The sequence below is a fragment of the Mobula hypostoma genome, chromosome 28 (genome assembly GCF_963921235.1).
Source record: "Mobula hypostoma chromosome 28, sMobHyp1.1, whole genome shotgun sequence".
Taxonomy (NCBI): Eukaryota; Metazoa; Chordata; class Chondrichthyes; order Myliobatiformes; family Myliobatidae; genus Mobula; species Mobula hypostoma.
This window is the reverse complement of record NC_086124.1, coordinates 37,053,292-37,078,562: the sequence shown is the minus strand read 5'-3', so window position 1 is coordinate 37,078,562 and position 25,271 is coordinate 37,053,292. Positions and strand designations below refer to the sequence as shown.

The following is a 25,271-nucleotide window of genomic DNA, read 5'->3' as shown; positions in this document are numbered from 1 at the left end:
GTACCCCTGGGGTGAGGGAGAGCGCCCGGTCACGGGGTACCCCTGGGGGGGGGAGAGCGCCCGGTCACGGGGTACCCCTGGGGGGGGGAGAGTGCCCGGTCACGGGGTACCCCTGGGGGGGGGGGAGAGCGCCCGGTCACGGGGTACCCCTGGGGGGGGAGAGCGCCCGGTCACGGGGTACCCCTGGGGGGGGGGAGTGCCCTGTCACGGGGTACCCCTGTGGGGGGGGGGTGAGCGCCCTGTCACGGGGTACCCCTGGGGGGGGGTAGAGCGCCCCGTCACGGGGTACCCTTGGGGGGGGGGGAGAGCGCCCTATCACTGGGTACCCCTGGGAGGAGGGGGGGGCGAGCGCCCCGTCACTGGGTACCCCTGGGGGGGGGGCAGAGAGCGCCTTGTCACTGGGTATCCCTGGGAGGAGGGGGGGGAGAGCCTTGTCACGGGGTACCCCTGGGCGGAGGAGGGGGGAGAGAGCTCCCCGTCATGGGGTACCCCTGGGAGGAGGGGGGGGAGAGCGCCCCGTCACGGGGTACCCCTGGGAGGTGGGGGCATACCCCCGGGGGGGGGAGAGGAGCGCCCCGCCACGGGGTACCCCGGGGAGGGGTGGAGGAGCGCCCCGTCAGGGGTTACCCCTGGGAGGGGAGGGGAGGGGGGGATCGCCCCACCAGGGGTTACCCCGGGGAGGGGAGGGGGTTGAACGCCCCGCCACGGGGTACCCCTGGGAGGGGAGGGGGGGATGCCCCGCCACCAGGTATCCCTGGGAGGGGGGGTCGCGTCACAGGGTACCCGGGGAGGAGAGCGAGGGTCCAGAAATAGAGTACCTCAGGGAGGGGGTGCGTTTTGTTATAGAATACCCTGTGGAGGAGGGAGCATCCCGAAATGGAGTAACGGGCGGGGGCAGGGGGCGTCCTGTACAGAGTACCTGAGAACACCCCCCGCTCTCCACCCTCTCTCTCTCTTTCCCCTTCTCATTCCACCACTCTTTCTACCCCTCTCTCCCCCCCCCCTTTGTCCACCTCTGTCTACCCCTGTTTCCCCTGGCACCTCTCCTTTGTCACAGGTTCTCTTCCCGTCGGGGGAAAGGGTTGCGGTGAGTGAGCTTGGCCAAGAAGACCCCCAAATGCTCCCGGAGGATGCTGGAGATGTGGGGGCACGGCTTGATGCCTCAGAAGGTGGATTGAGAGGAGGTGGGGGCCGGACGGGAAGCATTGTCGTCAGCCCACGACAGGTAGGTTGGACATTGGGATTGAGGGAGAAAAGAGGAAGGATGAAGAGAAGGGGGTTAAGGGGTCAGAGAGAGGAAGGGGGGTGTGAGGGAGGAGGGAGCGGTCGTGCAGTGGCAAGAGTGGCGTGAGGGAGTGAAGGAGGTGAAGCAGTGCGAGGGAGCCGGAGGGTAGGGAAGGAAGGGATATGGAGGAGCGCTGAGTGGAGGGAGGAAGGGAGGAGAAGATGCATGGGATGGTGAGTGGATGTCCGAAGGGGGATAGCGAGGGGAGGATGGAGGAAAGAGCAGAAGGAATTAAGAAGGGGAAGGGATAGTGAGGGACCCTCCAAGGGCTGGCACTGATTCTCTCCCTCCTCCAGCGAGGGAACCCTGTCCTCAAGTTCATCCGCAATGTCCCCTGGGAGTTCGGGGAGGTGAATGCCGACTACGTCCTGGGACCCTGCACCTGTGCTCTCTATCTCAGGTAGGGAATCCACCCTTCAACATCCCCTCAACCATCCCTCCTACTCTTCCTCCAAATCCCCTTCCTACAACTCCCTTTCATCGGTTCACCTCTTACCCTCTCACCCACCCTTGTGCCTTCTCACTCACCCCCCTCCCTGTGACTTCCATCACTCCCGCTCTCTCTCTCCCCCCCACAGTGTGCGTTACCACTGTCTAAAGCCGGATTATATTCATCACCGTCTCCGTCTGCTCGGGAAGGACTTCGCTCTACGCCTGTTGCTGGTACATGTTGATACGGTGAGAGTGGGGGTGTGGGGCTTTGTTGGTTTGTGTGTGAGTCTGTTGTTTTTGTGTGTCTCTGTGTGTGAGCATGTCTGTGCCTGTGTGTGTGTTTGTCCATTTGAATGTGTGCCTGTGTCTGTATGCCGATGTGTGTGTCTGTCAGTGTGTGTCTCTGTGTTTGACTGTGTGTGCGAGTGTGTTTGTGTGTTGTTTTTGTGTGTGAGTGTGTGTCTGTGTGTGTGTATATATGTGTGCGTCTTTGTGTGTATGTCTGTGTGCGAGTGTGTCTGTGTTTCTATGCCTATGTGTGTGTGTGTCTATGCATGCCTGAGTGTGGGTGTGTCACTGTGTGTGTGTGTCTCTCTGTGTGAGTGTCTGAGTGTGTGTGAGAGAGAGTCTGTGCGTGTGTATATCTGTCTGTGTCTATCCATAAATATGTGTCTGTGTGTGTCCGTCTGTGTGAGTGTGTACTGTGTTTGTCAATCTGTGTCTCTTTGTATATTTCTGCGTGTGTGTATATGTGTGTGTGTCTGTGTATATGTGTGATGTATCTGTATAGGTGTGTGTGTGTGTCTGTGTTTGAAAGTGTGTCTGTCCATGTATGTCTGTGTGTTTCTGAGTGTGTCTGTGTGTCTGCCTGTGAGTGTGTGTGTGTGTACATCCGTGAGTGTCTGCCTCTGTATGTCTGTGTGTGTCTGCATGTGTGTGTGTGTCTGTCGCTGTCTGTGCATGTGTGTGTGTGTGTGTCTCTGTCTCTGTGTTTGTGTGTGTCTGTCTCTGTCTCTGTGCATGTGTGTGTCTGTCTCTGTGTGTGTATGTCTGTCTGTGTCTCTGTGCATGTGTGTGTCTCTGTCTCTGTGTTTGTGTGTGTCTGTATTGGAGGGATTGTGACTGTCACGTGACAGAACTGCCCACTACCTGGTCGGAAAGCATGCCACCTGCCAATCAAGGTTTGACCCCTCCTCACCCATCAATGCACACCTAACCATTGGCCCCTTTGATTAGTCTTGTACTTGGCCTCGGGCAATTGGCCTTTGTAATCAGTTTACATCTGCTGGCACCGAGCCATTGGCTCCCCTGTGAATTACCTGGGCTGGACCCTCCAGCCCTCTTGCACTACAAGGGTGCCACGTGTGTTGGGCTCGCTCTCTTTGCCATCTCTGAGGGACCACCCTGCCTCACTCCAGGCTGAGAACCGTGGAACGGCGCTGGAGAAACTGTTGGTGAGCTGTGCATTGAATAGGGTTAGGAGTGTTGATTACTGTCCCTAATACAATAGAGCCATGCCCACACAGAGTCAAGGGGTGGCGGGTATCGTATTGACTTTTCCCTTGGTTGTGTGTGCATGTACTTTGTTCCCACATGATTTTCCTACGTTCGTTATTAATTGTCAGTGTGTGCGTGTTGCTTCTGTTGCCATTTTAACACTTTTGCCTTCTGTAAATAAAATCCTTTACTACCAAGACTGTGTCCAGAGTCCTCGCCTTTGAGACCTACCGAATCTGTTTCTTCACTTACAACAGTGTCTGTATGCGCATGTCTGTCTCTGAATCTGTGTGTGTTTGTGTGTCTCTGTGTGCCTGTTTGTGTGTCTGTCTGTGTTATGTCTGTGTGTGCATGTGTGGTGTTCGTGTTTGTCTGTGTAAGTGTGTGTGTGTGTGTCTGCATTTATGTCTGAGTCTGTGTGTGTGTCTTTGTGTATGTGTGTGTATATGTATGTCTGAGTGTTTGTGTGTATATGTGGTGTGTCTGTGTGTCCATGTATGTTTGTGTGTGCTTGTCTGTCCATGTGTGTGTGCCTTTATTGTATGTGTGTGTCTGTCAGTGTTTATCTGTCTGTCTTGTCTTAGTATGTTTCTGTGTGTATGTTTCTGTGCGTGTGTATGCCTGTGTGTCCATGTATGTGTGTTTGTATGTTTGTGTGTATGTATCTCTATGTGCGTCTGGCTGTGTCTGTCTCTGTACATCTATATTTGTGTGTATGTGTGAAAGTGTGTGTGTGTAAAAACATATATGTATACACACACACACACACACACACACGGTGTGTGATTGTGTCTGTGTGTGCCTGTTTAGGTGTATCTGTGTGGTGTGTATGTCTGTCCATGTATGTTTGTGTGGGTGGCTGTGTCTGCCTCTGTACATCTGTGTGTGTCTGTCAATGTTTATCTGTCTTGTCTTTGTGTGTATGTTTCTGTGTGTGTGTCTGTGTATCAGTCTGTGAGTGTGTGTGTGTGTGTGTCCTTATGTGTGTATGTGAGTGTGTGTATGTGTATTAGAATGGGACTAAAGGGATCCTATTCTGGTTGGCTGCCGGTTACCAGTGGTGTTCTGCAGGGGTCCGTGTTGGGGCCGCTTCTTTTTACGTTGTACATCAACGATTTGGATTATGGAATAGATGGCCTTGTGGCTAAGTTTGCTGATGATACAAAGATAGGTGGAGGGGCTGGTAGTGCTGAGGAAACGGAGAGTCTGCAGAGAGACTTGGATAGATTGGAAGAATGGGCAAAGAAGTGGCAAATGAAGTACAATGTTGGAAAGTGTATGGTTATGCACTTTGGCAGAAATAATAAATGGGCAGACTATTATTTAAATGGGGAAAGAATTCAAAGTTCTGAGATGCAACGGGACTTGGGAGTCCTCTTACAGGATACCCTTAAGGTTAACCTCCAGGTTGAGTCGGTAGTGAAGAAGGGGAATGCAATGTTGGCATTCATTTCTAGAGGAATAGAGTATAGGAGCAGGGATGTGATGTTGAGGCTCTATAAGGCGCTGGTGAGACCTCACTTGGAGTACTGTGGGCAGTTTTGGTCTCCTTATTTAAGAAAGGATCTGCTGACGTTAGAGAGGGTATGGAGAAGATTCACTAGAATGATTCCGGGAATGAGAGGGTTAACATATGAGGAAAGTTTGTCCGCTCTTGGACTGTATTCCTTGGAGTTTAGAAGAATGAGGGGAGACTTCATAGAAACATTTCGAATGTTGAAAGGCATGGACAGAGTGGATGTGGCAAAGTTGTTTCCCATGATAGGGGAGTCTAGTAGGAGAGGGCGTGACTTGAGGATTGAAGGGCGCCCATTCAGAACAGAAATGCGAAGAAATTTTTTTAGTCAGAGGATGGTGAATCTATGGAATTTGTTGCCACGGGCAGCAGTGGAGGCCAAGTCATTGGGTGTATTTAAGACAGAGATTGATAGGTATCTGAGTAGCCAGGTCATCAAAGATTATGGTGAGAAGGCGGGGGAGTGGGACTAAATGGGAGAATGGATCAGCTCATGATAAAATGGCGGAGTAGACTCGATGGGCCGAATGGCCGACTTCTCCTTTGTCTTATGGTATTATGTCTGTGTGTGTCTGGCTGTGCCTGACTCTGTACGTCTGTCTTTGTGTGTGTGTGTCTGTATGTCTATGTGTGCGTCTGCGTGTGTACGTTTATGTGTGGTGTGTGTGTGTACCTGTTTGTGTATGTGTGATGTATTTGTGTTCGTGTATGTTTGTTTGTCCGTGTGTGTGTGTCAGTCTGAGAGTGTGTGTGTGTCTCTGTATGTCTGTGTGTGTCTGTGAGTGTGTGTGTGTGGATATGTGCGTACCTGTGTATGTCTGTTGTGTGTGTCTGTCTCTGTGTATCTATGTGTGTGCGTGTGTATCTACGTGTATGTGTGTCTGTGTTTGCCTGTCTGTTTGTCTCTGTGTGTATGTGTGTGTGTATGTTCCGTGTGTGTCTTTCTATCTGTGTCTGTATGTGTGTCTGTGTATGTATATTTGTTCGTCTGTATGCGTGTGTGTCTGTATTGTGTGTTTATGTCTGTGAGTCTGTGTGTGTGTTGTCTGTCACAACCACAGATTCGTCCGCGCAGTAGATACGGCAATTGCGCTGTGAATGTGCATGTGTCAGCTAATTATTATTTGTGATAGTATTTAACTCCATACTTGTCATCGTAGTGCTTGTCGAGACTTGGTCAGAGCACAGGCACGCTTTGCTGCCTGTTTGCTTTCGGCCTTCCCTGAGAAATTGGACCTTTGAGTCAACTGACTCTGAAGACTAGCAGTATTCGTTTAACGTTTAGATTATCTTTTCTGCTGCAGTGTAGGCTTCATTTCCCATTTGAGAGTTTTAGCTAATGGCCTTATTTGGCCTGGCGTTTATTGATTATTTTCCCTTTAACACTTCGCATTAAAGTTTGTCAACTATCGACCTGCCAGTGTCTCTCACTCCACACTTGGGCCATATCTGAACCAGGTAACAGCAAGTCTTGAACACAAAGATGGACCCAGCAGAGAGAGAGCAGCTGGCCTTGGCTGTGAGATTCATTGGTCAGGTAGGAGACAAGCTACAGGCAATGGAATCTGTTCTCAGTGAAGTTACGGAGGCAATGAGGCAGATAACCTTGTGCCGACACGCCCAGTCTCACTTGGAGGAACAGGTATCATCCCTAGATGCAACTGTTCAACAGCTCACCACAGACAGTCGGACTCAGGTGTCTGTGATTTATGCACTCACAGCTGCCATCCACGAACTTACTATGAACAGCCAGCAATAACTGACAGCCGTTAATGTTCTCGCCAACTCAATTCAGCAGCTTCACGCCGCCTCAGTCCCACTCCCAGCATCTCGCAGGTTCTCCTTTTCTGCTGTCCTGACAATCTCTGCTTCTAATGCTCCTGCTCCCACGCCCGGACCAGAGCCGACTCCCACCACCAGGCAGACTCTGGGGATCCCGATGGTTGCAGGGATTTGATTACCTGATGCGAGCTGACATTCCAAGCTCAGCCTGGTCATTTTGGTGATGATGCACAAAAATTGCTGTACATGGTCAATCTTCTTGACGGACCTCCACTCAGCTTGTTCAACACTTTACCCCGCAGCCCAATCATTCTGTCATTTCGTGGCGGAGTTAAGGAGGGTTTCTGATCTTCCAGTACGAGGTCAGGAGGCTGCCCACCGACTCTTGGACCTTCGCCAAGGCAGAGGAACGGTGAGAGCCTGTGCAGAAGAAAATCTAAACGTTAAACGAATACTGCTAGTCTTCAGAGTCAGTTGACTTGAAGGTCCAATTTCTCAGGGAAGGCCGAAAGCAAACAGGCAGCAAAGCGTTTCCGTGCTCTGCCCAAGTCTCTACAAGCACTACGATGACAAGTATGGAGTTAAATACTATCACGAATAAATAATAATTAGCTGACACGTGCAAATTCACAAGCTCTATTGCCATATCTACTGTGCTGCCGAATCTGTGGTTGTGACTGTGTCTGTGTATGTCTGTATTTGTTTGTCCATGTGTGTGGCTGTGTGTTTGTGTCTGTGTGTGTCTCTGTGTATCTGTGTGTGTGTGCCTCTTGTCTGTTTATGGGAGTCTGTGTTTGTGTCTGTGTATATTTGTGTTTGTCCATATGTGTGTGTCTGTATGTGGCTATGTGTCTGTGTATCTGTGTGTGTGTGCCTCTTGTCTGTGTGTATGTGTGTGTGTCTGTGTGTGTGGTTGTGTCTGTATATATTTGTTTGTCCATGTGTGTGTGTAAATGTCTGTATGTGTATGTCTGCCTGTGTCTGTATGCATGTGTGTGGGTGTCTGTGTCTATATGTGCCTGCCTGTGTGTGTGTCTGTGTATGTTTGTTTGTCTTTGTGTGTTTGTATGCCTGTGAGAATGTGTGAGTGTGTCTCTGTGTGTGCATGTCTGTCTTAGTGTGTATGTTTCTGTGTGTGTGGTGTCCAATCAAGATCTGCCTTAAATACACCTAACAACTTGGTCTCCACAGCTGCCTGTGGTAATAAATTCCACATATTCACCACACTCTGGCTAAACAAATTTCTCTGCATCTCTGTTTTAAATAGGCACTCCTCTATCCTGAGGCTGTGCCCTCTTGTCCTAAACTCCCGAACCAAGGGAAATATCCTTTTCGCATTTATTCTCTCGAGGCCTTTCAACATTCAAAAGGTTATAACGAGATCCATCCCTTATCCTTCTAAATTCCAGTGAGTACAGGTTTTACAGCCATCAAGTGTACCTCATATGATAACCCTTTCATTCCTGGAATCATCCATGTGAACCTCCTCTGGACCTTCTCCAATGTCAGCATATTTTTCCTAAGATGAGTCCAAAATTGTTCACAATACTCAAGGTGAGGCCTCACCAGTGCCTTATAAAGCCTCAGCATCACACCTAGACCTCTTGAAATGAATGCATTTGCCTTCCTCACTCCCAACTCAACCTGCAAGTTAACCTTGAGAGTGTTCTGCACAAGCACTCCCAAGTCCCTTCACTTCTCAGATCTTTGGATTTTCCATTCCATCGTCTAAATCATTGATATGCAGCATAAAAAGAAGCAGTCCCAACACTTGACCACTGCGGAACACCACAAGTGACTGGCAGCCAACCAGAAAAGGATCCTTTTATTCCCACTCGCTGTCCTCAGTGCTCTGACTGATGAAGGCCAGTGTGCCAAACGCTGACCTGTCTACTTCTGACACCCCCTTCTCTTCAAATTGAAAATTCTGAACCTATACATTTAGAGAGGAAGGGAGATAGGTACAGGGAGAGTTGGGGGTAGATAGAGAGAGACAGAGAGATTACTGCCACAGCCTACAAGTGACCTACAGGGATCAGACAGAAAGATCTCACCTCAAATAACTGTTCCATATTTCAGAAAAACCCCCATGATATCCTCAAGGAGCTGGCACGCATCAGTATCCTGGCTGACTGCACCCTGATTCTGGCCTGGAGGTAAAATATCACCCTCCATACCATCCTATCACACACTCCCGGGGTCAGACACAGAGTGAAGCTCCCTCCACACCGTCCCATCACACACTCCCGGGTTCAGACACAGAGTGAAGCTCCCTCCACACTGTCCCATCACACACTCCCGGGGTCAGACACAGAGTGAAGCTCCCTCCACACCGTCCCATCACACACTCCTGGGGTCAGACACAGAGTGAAGCTCCCTCCACACCGTCCCATCACACACTCCCGGGGTCAGACACAGAGTGAAGCTCCCTCCACACCGTCCCATCACACACTCCCGGGGTCAGACACAGAGTGAAGCTCCCTCCACACCGTCCCATCACACACTCCCGGGGTCAGACACAGAGTGAAGCTCCCTCCACACCGTCCCATCACACACTCCTGGGGTCAGACACAGAGTGAAGCTCCCTCCACACCGTCCCATCACACACTCCCGGGGTCAGACACAGAGTGAAGCTCCCTCCACACCGTCCCATCACACACTCCCGGGGTCAGACACAGAGTGAAGATCCCTCCACACCGTCCCATCACACACTCCCGGGGTCAGACACAGAGTAAAGCTCCCTCCACACCATCCCATCACACACTCCCAGAGTCAGACAAAGTTAAGCTCCCTCCTCACTGTACCTATTTCCCCAGCGCTGAAGAGGCAGGACGATATCTGGAAAGTTATAAAGTGTATGAGAACAAACCAGCCGACGTTCTGAAGGAGAGAGTGGAGCAAGACTTTCTCTCTAAGGTGAGTGTATGTATGAGAGAGAGAGAGAAGGAGACTGCACATGTGTGAGACTGGGGATAGATGGGGTAGTGTATGTGTAAGAGAGAGGGATTGTGTGTGTGTTAGAGGTGGGCTGTGCGTGAGAGAGAAAGCGGTGTGTGTCTATGAGAAAGGGTGTGGTGGTAGCAATGAGAAGAAGGCATGTTCTGGGAGATAGGTGTCCTTAATGATGGTTGCCGTCCTTCTGAGGCGTCACCTTTCAAAGGGGTCTTCAGTGCTGGGAAGGACTGTGTCCATGATGGAACTGGCTGAGTTTATAAGCCTGCAGCTTTTTCCGATCCTGTGCAGTGGACCCTCCATACCAGACGGTGACGCAACCAATCAGAACACTCTCCAGACGTTTCTGTGATCGAGTCAGAGTGTGTGTGTGCGCACGCACGCACACACAATAGATAATGCCTGTCAAAAGGCGATGCCTCAAAACGGAAGCATCCATCATTAAGGACCCCATCACCCAGAGCATAGGTGGCTTTGTTGCCAAGTTTGCAGATGAAACGAAGATTGGTGGAGGGGCAGGTAGTGTTGAGGAAACAAGCAGGATGCAGAAGGACTTAGACAGATTAGGAGAATGAGCACGAAAGTGGCAAATGAAGTACAGTGTTGGAACATGTAGAAATAAATGTGTTGACTATTTTCTAAACGGGGAGAAAAGCCAAAAATCTGAGGAGCAAAGGCACTTGTGCAGACCACCCTGAAGGTTAATTTGCAGGTTGAGTTGGTAGTACGGAAGGCAAATGTTATGTTAGCATTCATTTCAAGAGGTCTAGAATACAAGAGCAAAAATGTGATGCTGAGGCTTTATAAGGCACTGGCGAGGCCTCACCTTGAGTGTTGTGAACAGTTTTGGGCCCCTCATCTTAGAAAAGATGCGCTGGCATTGGAAAGGGTCCAGAGGAGGTTCACAAGGATGATTCCAGGAATGAAAGGCTTATCATAGAGGAACATTTGATGGCTCTGGGTCTGTACTCGCTGGAATTCAGAAGGATGAGGGGGGATCTCATTGAAACCTTTCGAATGTTGAAAGGGCTAGACAGACTAGATGTGGAAAGGATGTTTCCCATGTTGGGAGAGTCTAGGAAAAGAGGGCACAGCCTCAGGATAGAGGGGCGCCCTTTCAAAAAAGAGATGGGTGTATGTAAGGCAGAGATTGATAGGTTGTTGATTGGTCATGGCATCTAAGGTTACGAGGAGAAGGCCGGGAACTGGGGTTGAGGAGGAGATAGTAAGATCAGTCAGAATTGAAAGGCAGAGCAGACTCGATGGGCCAGATGGTCTAATTCTGCTCCTATGCCTTATGCCCTCTTCTCATTGTTACCATCAAGGAGGAGGTACAGGAGCCTGAAGACACACGTTCAATGACTCTGGAACAACTTCTTCCCCTATGCCATCAGATTTTTGAATGGATAATGAATCCATAGAATACCTCACTATTTTCATTTATTTTATTGTTCTCTTTTTGCAATATGTTTATATACAGTGGATCCCAGTTAATTGGGACACATCAGGATGAGAACATTTTGCTCCAATTAAATGTTTGTCCCAATTAGCTGAAGTTTCAAGGAAATATTTAAAAAGTTATATAAAAAAAAGATAAACTACTGAGTTTAAATGAAGTACAGAACAAATTAGAACTCTACCAATACTACTCCAGTACTATAAAACAGTGTATTAGTTCCTAATAGTTAACAACAGGAGCTCATCCAGTGTTCGCTGGTGTATTCCTTTAATTGACTATAAATGAATAAAGTCAGCACAGACACCAAGTGCAGATAATAGAATGCCGTCATATAATCCTTTCGACATTTGCATCCTCCAAATCTTCATTTTCATTGTAACTTTCAAGATGATTGTCAATACCTTCAAATCCTTCATAGTACCTAACTTGTTGAAGTAGTGAAATCATTTCATTTTTACTCCCAGCCATTTCTGGTATCTCAAGCCTGAAAGCTTGAAAACTACAGTAAACAAAACAGTTCTGAATTGTCTTGCTGCTTATTTCTTACCAACTACCAGTGACAAAAACCACTGCTTTTTGAACACAAACACACGCACTTGACACTTTAAAAACAGTTTGCTCTAAACACGGTGTAGCATCTGACAGCTACACAAGTGCATGTGTGAGATGCTACTTGGAAACTGTTTGGCAACAGTCTCTTGTCCCATTTAAGTAGAGTAGTGTCGCAAATAAATGAAGGGAATCAGGATATTTTGTCGATTAGTTTTTGTTCTTTAGAAGTTGTCCCAAATAGGTGGCTGTCCTGAATAACCGATGGCCAAGTTAACTGTAATCTACTATATGTATGTGGGTATGTACAGGATGTGTGTGTATATAAAATTTCTTACTGCAGTTTATAGTTTTATTATTACGTATTGCACTGTACTGCTGCTGCAAAACAACAAATTTCATATGCCAGTGATATTAAACCTGATTCCATCCTTTCCCCACACTCTTCCCTGCACATATACCCTCTCACTCTCTGTCACACTCGCGCTCTCTCCTTCTCTGGTTGCGTTTAACTCTCAGCGTTTAATGCACACACTCTCTCCCTGTCTTTCTTGCACACTCACACATCGTGAAACACAGACTCTGTCTTGCGCACTCTCTCAGTTATACACTTTCACGTGCATTCTCTCTCTTGCATAAACACTTAAGTACAAACTCTCTCTGGCACTCACTGCCTCCTTTTGTATTCTCAATCTGCCACACACTCTTCTTGAGCACATTCATTCATTCTCTTGCGCTCTCTCTCCCTCTCGCTCTCTCACTCTCTCCCTCTCCCTCGCTCTCCCCCTCCCCCTCATCTCCTGGCCGTGATCTCCACTAAACCCTGCTCTTCTCCCACAGATCACCGACTGCCTCACCACTGTCAAATCTGTCAACCGGACCGACTGCATCACTCTCATCAGCACGTTTAAGGTCAGATTGATAGCAACCTTTGCACTACCACGTCTATCCCCTCTTCTCCCCCGCTTCTCCGTCCCTCTGTCCCTCCCCCCTCTCCCCATCTCTCCCTCTGCTCATGGTCATCACACTACCCTTTCTCTCTGCCAGACACTCTCAGGGATCATTGAGGCCCCTACAGACGAGCTCTCCCTCTGCCCTGGTCTCGGTCCCCAGAAGGTGAGTGTACACTCTTCTCAATAGAAGTGGAGGGAGTGGGAAGGGGAAAGAAAGGTGATTCCAGGCATCCAGCCCTTTCTGTGTAAAAGCATCAACATGAACTTCTCCCTTCTCACCTGAAGTGCATGTCCTCTAGTATTAGACATTTCCACCCTGGGGGAACAGATTCCATCTGTGCCTCTCGTAATCTTATAAACCTCTATCAGATCTCCCCTCAGACTCTGTCGCTCCAGAATTCTGCACCCCACACACACACACATCCTGTAACGGGGCGACCAGAGTGTGGTCTGATCAGAGTTTTATACAGCTGCAATGTGACTTCCGGACTCTTGTACCCAACTGATGAAGCAAGTGTGTCATATGTCTTCTATACTTCCCTCTCTACTTGTGGGGCCACTTTCGGTGGGCCCGAGATGCCTCTGTACATCAGCACTGTTAAGGGTCTGGCCATTTACTGTGTCCTGACCCTTTACGTTTCACCTCCCAAATGGCAACACCTCACACTTGCCTGGGTTAAATTTCAAGTATTCCTATTTAACATACTCACCCCAGATCTTGAGAGGTATAGATTTATACAAGAAACCAGGCTCCTTGGCTCATCTGGTCTATGCTGACCCTATTTCCCAGCAAGCTAGTCCCATCTGCCTGCATTTGGCCTGTAGCCCTCTAAATCTCTTCTGTCTCTGTACTGATCTATATGGTACAGGTTGAATACTCCTTATCCTAAACCTCTGAAATCCAAAAGTTTTCTGGGCGCTGACATGACGTCACCAATGGAAAATTCCACAAGGTGCTGGGAAGGTTCCCTGGTGATGTGCAGGTCTCTGCACGCCACTCAGTTCTGAGAAGTGACTTCACATATGAAATGAACAGAAGTTAATGAAAAATAGAAAAAAACGCACAGCATAATGTGAGATATGAAGATCTTGATCGTGCATTGAAAGAGTGATCATGTGCTGATCATGAAACAAGCTAAGATCTATCAAGGTGAACTGAAAATTGAAGTTAATTCTGAATGAAATGAGAAAGAAGATTGGGATTCAGGTTGGCTGCTTGTTTGCAGGGCTGTTCGCTGAGCCTGGAGGTTAGGTCACAAATATTTCATCACCAGTCAAGGTGACATCCGGAGTACACCATTGGGTGTTGTTTCTAACAGTTTGCTTTTATATTGGTCCAAATTGATCTGATTGGTTGACTGTCACACTGACCGCTATTATTCACGGGGTCCCGGCCAACTGGATAGCTGAGTTGTCTCTGTATCCCTGGTTTATTGGGGGGGGGGGGGCGGGGGTTGATGTTTTTCTTTGATCAGGTTCCATGGTTTTCTTTGTTTTGTGTCTGTCTGTGGGTAAGAGGAATCTCTTACATACTTTGATAATAAATATACTTTGAATCTTTGCTTATCATTCGTTGTGAGCGATGTCCCTTGGCCCTAATCCCACAGACACATAGCTAAATTGCATCCATCCAATTCAATATACTTGTTAATAAAGTCTTCCATTGAGAGCCAATCTTCTGAGAATTCTCCATTTCTTGTTTTGTGCTTCTGCTGGGATCTTTGTAGTTTTCCAAATGAAAGTGTGTCCTTCTTGCTCCTCCTGTACTGAGATAAGTGACATGAGGATTGTGTCTTCTTATGGCTAGCTGATGTTCATGTAATCTTAAAGACCATAAGATATAGGAACAGAAATAGGCCGTTCGGCCCATTGAGTGTGCTCCGCCATTCAGTTCGGGGCTGATCCAATTCTTCCGGTCATCCCTACTCCCCCGCCTTCTCCCCATATCTTTTGATACCCTGGCTAATCAAGAACCTATCTATCTCTGCCTTAAATACACCCAATGACTTGGCCTCCATGGCAACAAATTCTACAGATTTACCATCTTCTGACTAAAGTAATTTCTCCACATCTCTGCTCTAAATGGACGTCCTTCAATCCTGGGTGAAGTCGTGCCCTCTTGTCCTTGTCTCTCCTACCATGGGAAATAACTTTGCCATATCTAATCTGTTCAGGCCTTTTAACATTCGGAATGTATCTATGAGCTCCCCCCTCATTCTCCTGAACTCCAGGAAAAACAGCCCAAGAGCTGCCCGGCGTTCCTCATATGGTAACCCTTTCACTCCTGGAATCATTCTCGTGAATCTTCTCTGAACCCTCTGCAATGTCATTATATCCTTTCTAAAATCATCATCAGGTGCCATGCCCAGTTTGAGCTTTGACTGCCATGGCCCACACACTCCTGTTTCGGGTAAGTGGATCAATTCAGTGGTATTCATTTCCAGTTCTCTGGCTGCTGTGTCCATCATCATTTGTCTTTACCTTCCTCTTGCTTTCTTCCCTTCAATCTTTCCCATAATTACCATGCATTCTAACTCCTCTTTCCTCATCACATGTCCAATGAAGTCACATTGCCTTTTCATGATCTCATACATTATTTCTCTTTTTGTGCTTGCTCTGTTCATGACATCCTCATTAGATATTTGTTTTTTCCATGATATTCTTTGCATCCTCCTCAAAAACCACATTTCTGCTGCTTCAGTTCGTTTCCTCATGTTACTAGATTCCAACATTCTGAGCCATATAACATAACTGGATGAATGTAACATTTCAGTGCTCTGAGGCGGATTGTCATACCTAGTTTAGCGTTGGTCAGTCTACTCTTCATTCTCGTAAAGGTATCTTTTGCCATCCCTATTCTTCTTTTGATGTCCATGCCCCACCTGCCATCTGATGTCACCCAGCTTCCTAAGTAGCAAAAGTTCTGTGCTTGTTTTATGTCTTCCCCGTTTATTCTCAGCCTGCAGATAGGATTCTCCTTCTTTTTGGATATCACCATACATTCTGTCTTTTTGCAATTGATTGATAGGCCCATTTCTGCACTTTCTTCAACAACTGTATCAATTAAGTTTTGTAGTTCTTCCTTCATACTTGCACAGTGTCATCCACATATCTAAAATTATTGATGTTTTCACCGCCAACTTTGATTCCCAAGATGTCTCTTATTTTTTGTAATATTGTTTTACTGTGCACATTAAACAAATCAGGGAAGAAAACACACCCTTGTCTAACGCCTCTTGATTTTCGTAAACTGACTCACTTCTCCATCTATTCTTACAGCGGCAGTTTTGTTCCAGTACAGATTTCTGATTAGGCGGAGGTCTTTCGAATCTAGATCTAGAGTTTCCTGTAATATTTCAAATAACTTATTGTGCTTCACTTTAGCAAATGTTTTTGTCGATAAAACAAACAAACAAATCTTTTTACACTTGAATAGCTCATTCTGATAGTATCCTTAACATCAATACCGCATTACTTGTACCTTTGTCTTTCACAAAACCATATTGTTCTTTGCTTTCAATCTTTTTTTATCAGTTTAAAAGAATAAGGGTAAATAGAAACCAGAGGAGAGGTTATCTCAAATACATCATTCAATAATAATATAAACAGAAAGGAGCATACACTGTCAAAATCATGTATAGTATTCAGCTAATATAAAGAGAAAAGAGAACCACTTCTCCTCTTAACAGTTCATTTAAAAAAAAAGATTCAAAATTTTCTATTATTGGAGGAAAAAACCCCCAACAAAACTAACCTAAAACAAAAAAGAAAGGGGATTGGGCAGTCCATTTTGAGGATATAGTTAAAAAGAAAGGGAAGATCCTTCTGATCAAATCTAAAAATTCACGGAGAAAAAAGAGTAATTAACTATAAGAGTAACAAAAATTAGATCATATGGAAAATATTGAATAAAAGGTCACCAAATTTGCTCAAATTTAAAAGATGTATCAAACGTCCGACTTCTTATTTTCTCCAAACTTAAACAAGACATAATGGAGGAGAGCCAAAAAAATACAGTAGGTGGATTGGGATCCTTCCAGTACAATAGAATAGCTCTCCTAGCCAATAAAGTTGAGAAAGCTATTATGCGTTGAGTGTTTCCTGCCTCCACTGGAATTGCCCCAAAGATTGCTGTAAGTGAATTAGGTTGTAGGTCCAGACCTATGACTTTGGATAACATTCTAAAAACATCTCTCCGAAAGTTATTTAACTTTATGCAGGACCAAAATTTATGTGTAAAAGTGGCCACCTCAGTGTTACATCTATCACAAGTAGGATTTATATTAGAAAAAATATGTGCTAGTTTATCTTTTGACATATGTCACTACCTTGAACTGAATCAAGGAGTGACGGGCACAAATAGATGAATTGTGAACTAAGTTTAACCTTATCATTAGACATCATTCGTAAATTCAATAGCCGTTTATATATAATGATGACTAGCAATCCTTTTTGGAATGGTTTAAGCTGAAAGATAGCATCTGTCATATTTGGTAACAAATCACGTAAAAAAATTCCTAACTTGTAAATATCTAAAAAATTGTGCATTAGATAAATCATATTTGTCCATTAGCTGAGAAAAAGACATTAAACAATCCTCTAAAAACAAATCTAAAAAAGTTATTATTCCCTTAGTTTTCCATGTTAAAAAGGCCTTGTCGAAAATTGATGGTTTAAAAAATAATTAAAATGGATATTATTAGAAAGAACAAAGTTATTTAAGTCAAAAGATCTGCGAAACTGAAACCAAATTTTTAATGTATGTCTAACAATGGGACTAAGATCTTGTCTACCAATCTTAGAAAACAAAAAGGGAAGAGGAGCTCCCAGCAAAGAAGCCAAAGAGAACCCCTTTACCGAGTTCTCCTCCAAGTCCAACCATAAAGGACAGTCCTGCATATCTATACAGTGAATCCAAAAAGTAATATAACGAATATTGATTGCCCAATAATAGAGTCTAAAGTTTGGTACGGCCAAGCCACCATCTTTTTTAAATATTTGCAATAAAGGTTTACTCACTCTGGAGCTTATATTATTCCCAATATATGATAAGATCATAGAACCTATTTTATCAAAAAATGTTTTCGGAACAAAGGATGAACAGCTTGAAATGTGTATAAGAATTTCGGTAAAATTGTCATTTTTATAGCATTTATTCGACCAATTAATGACAACGTCATAGGCGACCATTTGGAAAGCGTTTGTTGTTTATATTCAATTAAAGGAAGAAAATTGTATTTATATAAATCTTTAAAATTTTTAATAATTTTAATACCAAGATAGGTAAAATAATTTTTAGCAATATTAAAAGGTATTAGATCATATTGATCTGAATAGTTATTAATAGGAAATAATTCACTTTTATGTAAATTTAACTTGTATCCAGAGAAAGTACTAAATTCAGTAAATATGGATAACATAGAAGGGATAGATTTCCTAGGGTCTGAAATGTAAACTAATAAATCATCTGCATACAACAAAACCTTATGTACTTTATCCCCTCTCTTAATACCCTGAACAGAGTTGGAGTCCCTAAGAGCAATAGCAAGTGTGAATACCTATTTTTAATAAATCCAGTTTAATCATTTGAAATAACAGTAGGTAAAATATTCTCAAGCCTATTAGCCAGAATTTTAGAGAGAATTTTAAAGTCCACATTCAATAAAGAAATTGGTCTATAGGAGGCACTTTCAGATAGACCTTTTCCTTTTTTAGGGATAACCATATTGTTCTTTACCTATTTCAGCTTATCATCAAAATTCTTAGAAGTACCTTGGTGATGTGACTCATTAAACTCATGGTCCTATGTAATTCACATTCTATTGCTCCAGGTTTCTTAGGAAAAGTGATAAATACTGATTTTTTTCATCTCTTGTATTATTCCAGTCTCATAAATGTCATTGATTAAATCAATAAATTTTTCAATTCCATAATCTTCAAGGGCGATAATTTGTTCTATTACTAATTCATCAGGACTTGCTGCCTTTCCTTTCTTCATCTTATTTATTGCATTACGAACTTCAGATTTTAAAATACTTGGACCTTCAATGTTCTTCTTAATTTCTGGTTTTCCGCCTCGATCGTCTTCAAACAATTCCTGAATATACTCAGGCCATCTATTCATAATCTCATCTTTTTCCATGATAATGGTACCATCCTTTGCTTTCAAACATCCACCTGAAGAACAGAGGAGATTTTTACCAGTGATATTCTTGATTCATTGATGTATAGGATTTGAAAGCAAATCCTATAAAATATAAGTCCTTGGATAAAAAAGTTAAAAGTTTATATCAAAAAGCCATAGAAGAATGGTTAAACCAGGAATGTGAGCAATTAGAAAGAATCCCTATTACTGATCCATGAAGGTTACATCAACAAATCAAGAATATCACTTACTCTTTTTTGTAATTTATTTTTTATTGAAGTTCATCATCAAACAAAACTTTCCCATAAGATGTATTTCAGATACTGTACATATGTATCATATAGTAATATTTGTCACAAATCTCCACATAATATTTATCTGAGGTATACACTTATAGAAAGCAGAGGGAAAAAAAACAATCAAAAGAAGAAAACTATGGACAAAGGAGGGAGTGATCTTTTTTTTTACAACCTATTCATTGACTTGTGAGAATAAAATCAGGCCTATGAGGTGTTATGTAGTTAAACCATTTTTCCCAGTATGAATCAAATTGTTCCAACTTATGATTAACAGATGCTGTTATCTTCTCTATTTTGTAAATGTCCATTGTAATTTCCATCCATACATTTAAAGTTGGGCTCTCCTGTGATAACCATTTCCTGGTAAGGGTCTTTTTACCAGCCACCAGCAGTATATTCATTAAATATTTAGCTCTTTTCAACCATTCTGAAGGTATATACCCAAAATATATGGTCTTACTCTCTAAGGGTATTTCACATTTAAAGATGTCTTGTAGGGCATTATGTATCCCACTCCAACAGTCTTTGATAATGGGGCATTCCCAGAAAATATGATAATGGTTTGCATTTTGATTTCCGTAATTTCTCCAGCAAATAGGGAGATTACTATCATAATAGGATTTCTGAGAGGGTGTAATAAAATATCTTATCAAGTTTTTCCATCCAAACTCCCTCCATTTCTGTGAGCTGGTACACTTCCGTTGATACCTCCATATTATTGTCCAGTCTTCCTCAGATATTATTATCCCTCCTTCCTTCTCCCATTTTGTTTTAATGTATGAAGTCGAATGTGTTTTAAGATTTGACAAACCCTTATACACGCTTGAAATGATTCTACTACCGTTGTATGAATTATATGCTTTTCAAAATAGCTCTATCAAACATGTACTTGCCTTGGTTACATTTTTAACCATCCTATTAACATACTGTTGCATCTGTAAATATCGATAAAAGTCTTGTTTTTCTAATAAGTGTTTCTCTTTGAGCATTTCAAAACTGAACAGTGTTCATTCTTTCATTATATTGCAAATAGCTGTTATCCCTTTAGCTGTCCAGTCCTTAAATCTAGCATCCAGTTTATTTGGCGTAAAATCCGAGTCATATGCACACCACTTAAGAATTGCAATGTCTCTCTCTAGTTTATATTCTTTTGTAATAGTTTTCCATATTTTAAGAGTCCATTTCACCCATGGGTTATCAGTAGTATTTATGTAACTTTGTAGGTTGTTATCAGCCAAAATTGCCTGTATGGGGATGGAAAGTATCCTCTCCTCAATGTTTTTCCATTGAGTGCCATATGATGGGTTGCACCAGCATATCACAGCTCTCAACTGTGCCTCAAAATAGTAATCTCTAAGAGAAGGTAGGCCCCATCCCCCCTTTTCCTTGACTAATTGCAAAGTTTTGAGACGAATTCTAGGCCTTTTACCTTGCCATATGTATCTTGATAGCATCTTGTTCCATTCATTGAATTGATTATGGTTAATCTCTATTGGTAGGGTCTAAAAGAGATATAGTAGTCTGGGCAGTATATTTATTTTAACAGATTCTCTGTACATCAGTGTTGATTACAGTATCCTTGAACTGAGACCAAGAAAAAGAATTAGGTTCCATCTTGTTATATCTTCCTTAATTTTTTTATATATAGGCTGATAATTGCATTCTGATAATTTTGCCAAATTTTTTGGCATAATGATGCCAAATATTTGACAGACTCTGTTTGCCATGCCCAAGGATATCTACTTTCAATTTCTCTTGGTGGGCTATAGTTATATGAAAGTAGTTGGATTTTATCTATGTTGATCTTGTATCCTGATAATTGGCCATATTGTTCAAAGGATTGCATCAATTTAGGTAAAAAATGGTTGCCCTAGATAGATCAAAATGTCATCTGCATAATAGGCCAATTTATGTTCTGTTCCCTTAATAGTAATTCCCCTGATATCTTCATTTTGTCTGATGTGTTGAGCTAATGGTTCCAGATATGATGTGAAGAGGCCTAAGGTAGAAGATGAGTTATACAGCTTCTACCTTAGACCCTGTCTCGTGCCCCTTTCTAGGGTAAAACTATTAGATAAATATCCATTGATTTTAATCCTAGCAGTAGGATTGTCATATAGTGCCTGTATAGTTTTAATAATTGTGTTATGTAGACCAAATCTATGTAAAACTCTGTAAAGAAAATTCCAATTAACTGAATCAAATGCCTTTTCAGCATCCACGCTTATCACTATTGCTTCAATTTCTTTTTTTTATATGATCCATAATGTGAAGTGTCCTTTGTATATTGTCTTGTGTTTAGTGTTGTTGTATAAAACCTGTCTGATCATTATGTATCAGTGTGGGTAGAAACTCTACTAATCGTTTGGCCATGATGGAGGTAAGTAATCTATAATCCACATTAAGAACAGATGTTGGTCTAAATGACCCACATTCCATTTTATCCTGGCCGCCTTTCGGTATAGCTGAGATTATCGCTTCCTTCCAGCTGGGGGGCATTTGTGCCTTTCTTAGGGCCCAGTTCAGTGTGGGGAGAAAAACAGGAATTAACTCATTTCTAAATTCCTTATACCACTCTGCCGTATATCCATCTGATCCTGGTGACTTGCTTAATTTAAGGGCGTGAAGCGCAAAAGAACTGCAAATTTGTTTAAAGTTGAATGGCTTAACAAAATAGTAGAAACTGTTACACCAAAAGCTCATGAGGTCATGAGCGTTCAGCTACGAGAAATATTTATGTATGATTCGGAAACTGGAGTAAACTGTTTGTATTATCGTGATGCGAAAGTTGCTGGAGAATTTGCTAGTGGAAAGAAGTGGGATGATATTTGGAAACTTAACTTTTTGAAGCGTCATTTGGCAAGTAAATCGCATTTGGATGGTGTACAAAAGCTCAGGCAACAGAATTCGTCACTACCCATTACAGGAGTACTATGCCTGTTACGGTTGAGTGCAGATGAGTGAGAGCGAAAACGATCAAACTCAGAGGAGATCAAAGTTGAGGGACAAGAATGGTTAACTTTTGATTTCTACGCAATTGCAGATTGTGACTTCACATTTGGCGATGAACAAGTTAATGCCTTATGTCTAAAATATCATGATTTTCTAGCTGAAAATATTGTAATAGTTAGACAGTTTAATGATTTCAAATTTTCCGTGCAAGAAAAAATTAAATCCAATCCGATTTCAAACTTTGCTCAAGTGGTGGCATTTGTACTTCAAAATGAACAGTTTTGCGACCTTGCACAGTTGATGGACATTGGGGGAACCTTTCTTGCGTCTAGTGCGGACTATGAGCGAGGTTTTAGCCTAATGAATCAACTCAAAAACAAGCTGAGAAACCGTTTAGGTGAATGTCATTTGGACATGTGAATGAGAATCAAAAGCTATCAATGGGATGGAAGTTCTATTAGCCGAGATAGAGTTTATAAAGAATGGGTAAATGCCAAAGACACAGGAGAGAGAAAAAATAACTGAGTGACTTAAATATGATAAAAGTTAAATATCTCCACCCTGATGGCATGAACATTGACTTCTCTAACTTCCGTTAATGCCCCTTTGCACCCCATCCCTTATTTCTTTCTTTCTTTATTTATTAATTATCATCATTATGATTTTTTCTTTCCCATTTTTTTTCTCCCTCTCTCTCTCTCACTCTGACTTCTTGCCCATCCTCCGGGCTCCCCCCACTTCCACTTTCAAATCTCTTACTAGCTCTTCCTTCAGTTAGTCCTGACGAAGGGCCTCGGCCCAAAACGTCGACTGAACCTCTTCCTAGAGATGCTGCCTGGCCTGCTGTGTTCACCAGCATTTTTTGTGTGTGTGACTTAAATACGTATGTTATTTTGTCATTGTTCTGTGCAGTTTTATGTCAAATATTTTGTAAACCTACATAAACTGTCGCATGTGTGTATTGAGTGCGCACATACTTCTGTCAGGAAAAAAATTTGCACAATGTAAGATTTTTGCTACTAAAAATTAGAGGGATCATTGATCCTGAGCCTTTTTGTTTTAATCATTCATAAAGTTGTTATAGCCGGTCTGGTAGTGGGATGAGCTCCCGTTCCCTATTAAATGCTTTCAATGATGTTCTCCCCAAATAGCCTTTGACAACCAAGCCTTCATGTATGGCTTAGCTACTAGGCCTGGTGGGACCGTTTCCACTGACAGGAGAAAGGGCTTTAAAACCAGTCACTTCGGGCAGATGGCTAGCCATTCTTGGAGAAGGAAATCTCTGATCTCAAACCTCCACTGCCTTGTGGCTATACCCACTCATGGGGAAAGCTTTGGGAGTAAACCCCAAGGGAACATGAAGAGCTGGAGTCTCTAAGGCGGTCGTACATTGAGTTCAGATCTGACCAGCAACTCCTGCTAAACTGTACTGCTCTCTGGTGTCCTTTTGAATTCATCAGCTGCATGACAAGAGGGGGGCCTGCTCCATGGGCAACTGTTTACCCCCCATATCATAGTGCTCTGGCTATGACACCATAATCGACCTTGACCAACGGAGGGCCTCCATAGCTCTCATGATAGTATGTATTTACCTCTATCAGGTCACCCGCTAATCTCCGATATTCCAGGTAATAAAGTCCTAGACTACACAACTTCTCCTGGTAACTCAGTCGTGCTAACATCCTGGTAAATCTTTTCTGCACTGTTTCGAGTTTAACAACATCTGGTCAGGTGTCAGATCTCTCAGTGGGAGAGCATTTTGGAGAGTGATCATAATTCTGTCTCCTTTACAATAGCATTGGAAATAGATGGGAACAGACAAGTTAGGAAAGCATTTTATTGGAGTAAGGGGAATTATGAGGCTATCAGGCAGGAAATTGGAGGCTTAAATTGAAAACAAATGTTCTCAGGGAAAAGTATGGAAGAAATGTGGCAAATATTCAGGGGATATTTGTATGGAGTTCTGTATATGTACGTTCCAATGAGATGGGGAAGTTATGGTAGGATACAGGAACCGTGATGTACAAAGGCTGTAATAAATCTAATCAAGAAGAAAAGAAAAGCTTACAAAAGGTTCAGAGAGCTAGGTAATGTTGGAGATCTAGAAGATTATAAGGCTAATAGGAAGGAGTTTAAGAATGAAATTAGGAGAGCCAGAAGGAGCCATGAGAAGGCCTTGGTGAGCAGGATTAAGGAAAATCCCAAGGCATTCTACAAGTATGTGAAGAGCAAGGGGATAAGACGTGAAAGAATAGGACCTATCAAATGTGACAGTGGGAAAGTGTGTATGGAACCGGAGGAAATAGCAGAGGTACTTAATGAATACTTCATAGTCACTATGGAAAAGGATCTTGGTGATTGTACTGATGACTTTCAGCAGACTGAAAAGCTTGAGCATGTAGATATTAAGAAAGAGGATGTGCTGGAGCTTTTGGAAAGCATCAAATTGGATAAGTAGCCGGGACCAGATGAGGTGTACCCCAGGCTACTGTGGGAGGCGAGGAAAGATATTGCTGAGCCTCAGGCAATGAACTTTGCATCATCAATGGAGACGGGAGAGGTTCCAGAGGATTGAAAGGTTGCAAATGTGGTTCCTTTATTCAAGAAAGGGAGTAGAGAAAGCCCAGGAAATTATAGACCAGTGAGTCTTACCTCAGTGGTTGGTAAATTGATGGAGAAGATCCTGAGAGGCAGGACTTATGAACATTTGGAGAGGTATAATATGATTAGGAGTAGTCAGCAAGGCTTTGTCAAGGATGATTGGGAGACTTTTAAGGAGCAACAGAAGATAACTAAAAAGGCAATGGGGGGGCGGGCGCGGGGAGATGAGGTACGAAGGTAAGCTAGCCAAAAATATAAAGGAGGATAGTAAAAGCTGCTTTAGGTATGTGAAGAGGAAAAAATTAGTTAAGACTAAAGTTGAGCCCTTGAAGACAGAAACGGGTGAAATTATTATGGGGAACAAGGGAATGGCAGATGAGCTGGACAAGTACATCGGATCTGTCTTCACTAGGGAAGACACAAACAATCTCCCAGATGTAATAGTGGCCAGAGGACCTAGGGTAACAGAGGAACTGAAGGAAATTCGCATCAGGCAGAAAATGGTGTTGGGTAAACTGATGGGACTGAAGGTTGATAAATCCCCAGGGCCTGATGGTCTGCATCCCAGGGTACTTAAGGAGGTGGCTCTAGAAATTGTGGACGCATTGGTAATCATTTTCCAATGTTCTATAGATTCAGGATCAGTTCCTGCAGATTGGAGGGTAGCTAATGTTATCCCACTTTTTAAGAAAGGAGGGAGAGAGAAAACAGGCAATTATAGACCAGTTAGTCTGACATCAGTGGTGGGGAAGATGCTGGAATCAATTATAAAAGATGTAATAGCGGCATATTTGGATAGCCGTGGCAGGATAGGTCCGAGTCAGCATGGATTATGCTTGACTAATCTTC

At 43.6% G+C, this 25,271-nt stretch overlaps 1 protein-coding gene across 2 annotated transcripts in view; it reads left to right on the top strand.

Annotated features, from left to right (window-relative positions):
- Window positions 1-25,271, top strand: part of ercc1 (excision repair cross-complementation group 1) — a 33,761-nt gene that overhangs the window by 3,833 nt on the left and 4,657 nt on the right. Inside the window, exons 2-8 of one of the 2 annotated variants that reach the window (XM_063035063.1) lie at window positions 1,058-1,225; window positions 1,582-1,685; window positions 1,864-1,963; window positions 8,592-8,668; window positions 9,329-9,428; window positions 12,313-12,384; window positions 12,520-12,588. In XM_063035063.1, coding sequence (XP_062891133.1) covers window positions 1,058-1,225; window positions 1,582-1,685; window positions 1,864-1,963; window positions 8,592-8,668; window positions 9,329-9,428; window positions 12,313-12,384; window positions 12,520-12,588 — 690 coding nt within the window. The remainder of the gene's footprint in view (window positions 1-1,057; window positions 1,226-1,581; window positions 1,686-1,863; window positions 1,964-8,591; window positions 8,669-9,328; window positions 9,429-12,312; window positions 12,385-12,519; window positions 12,589-25,271) is intronic. The other variant, XM_063035064.1, reaches the window with a different exon arrangement.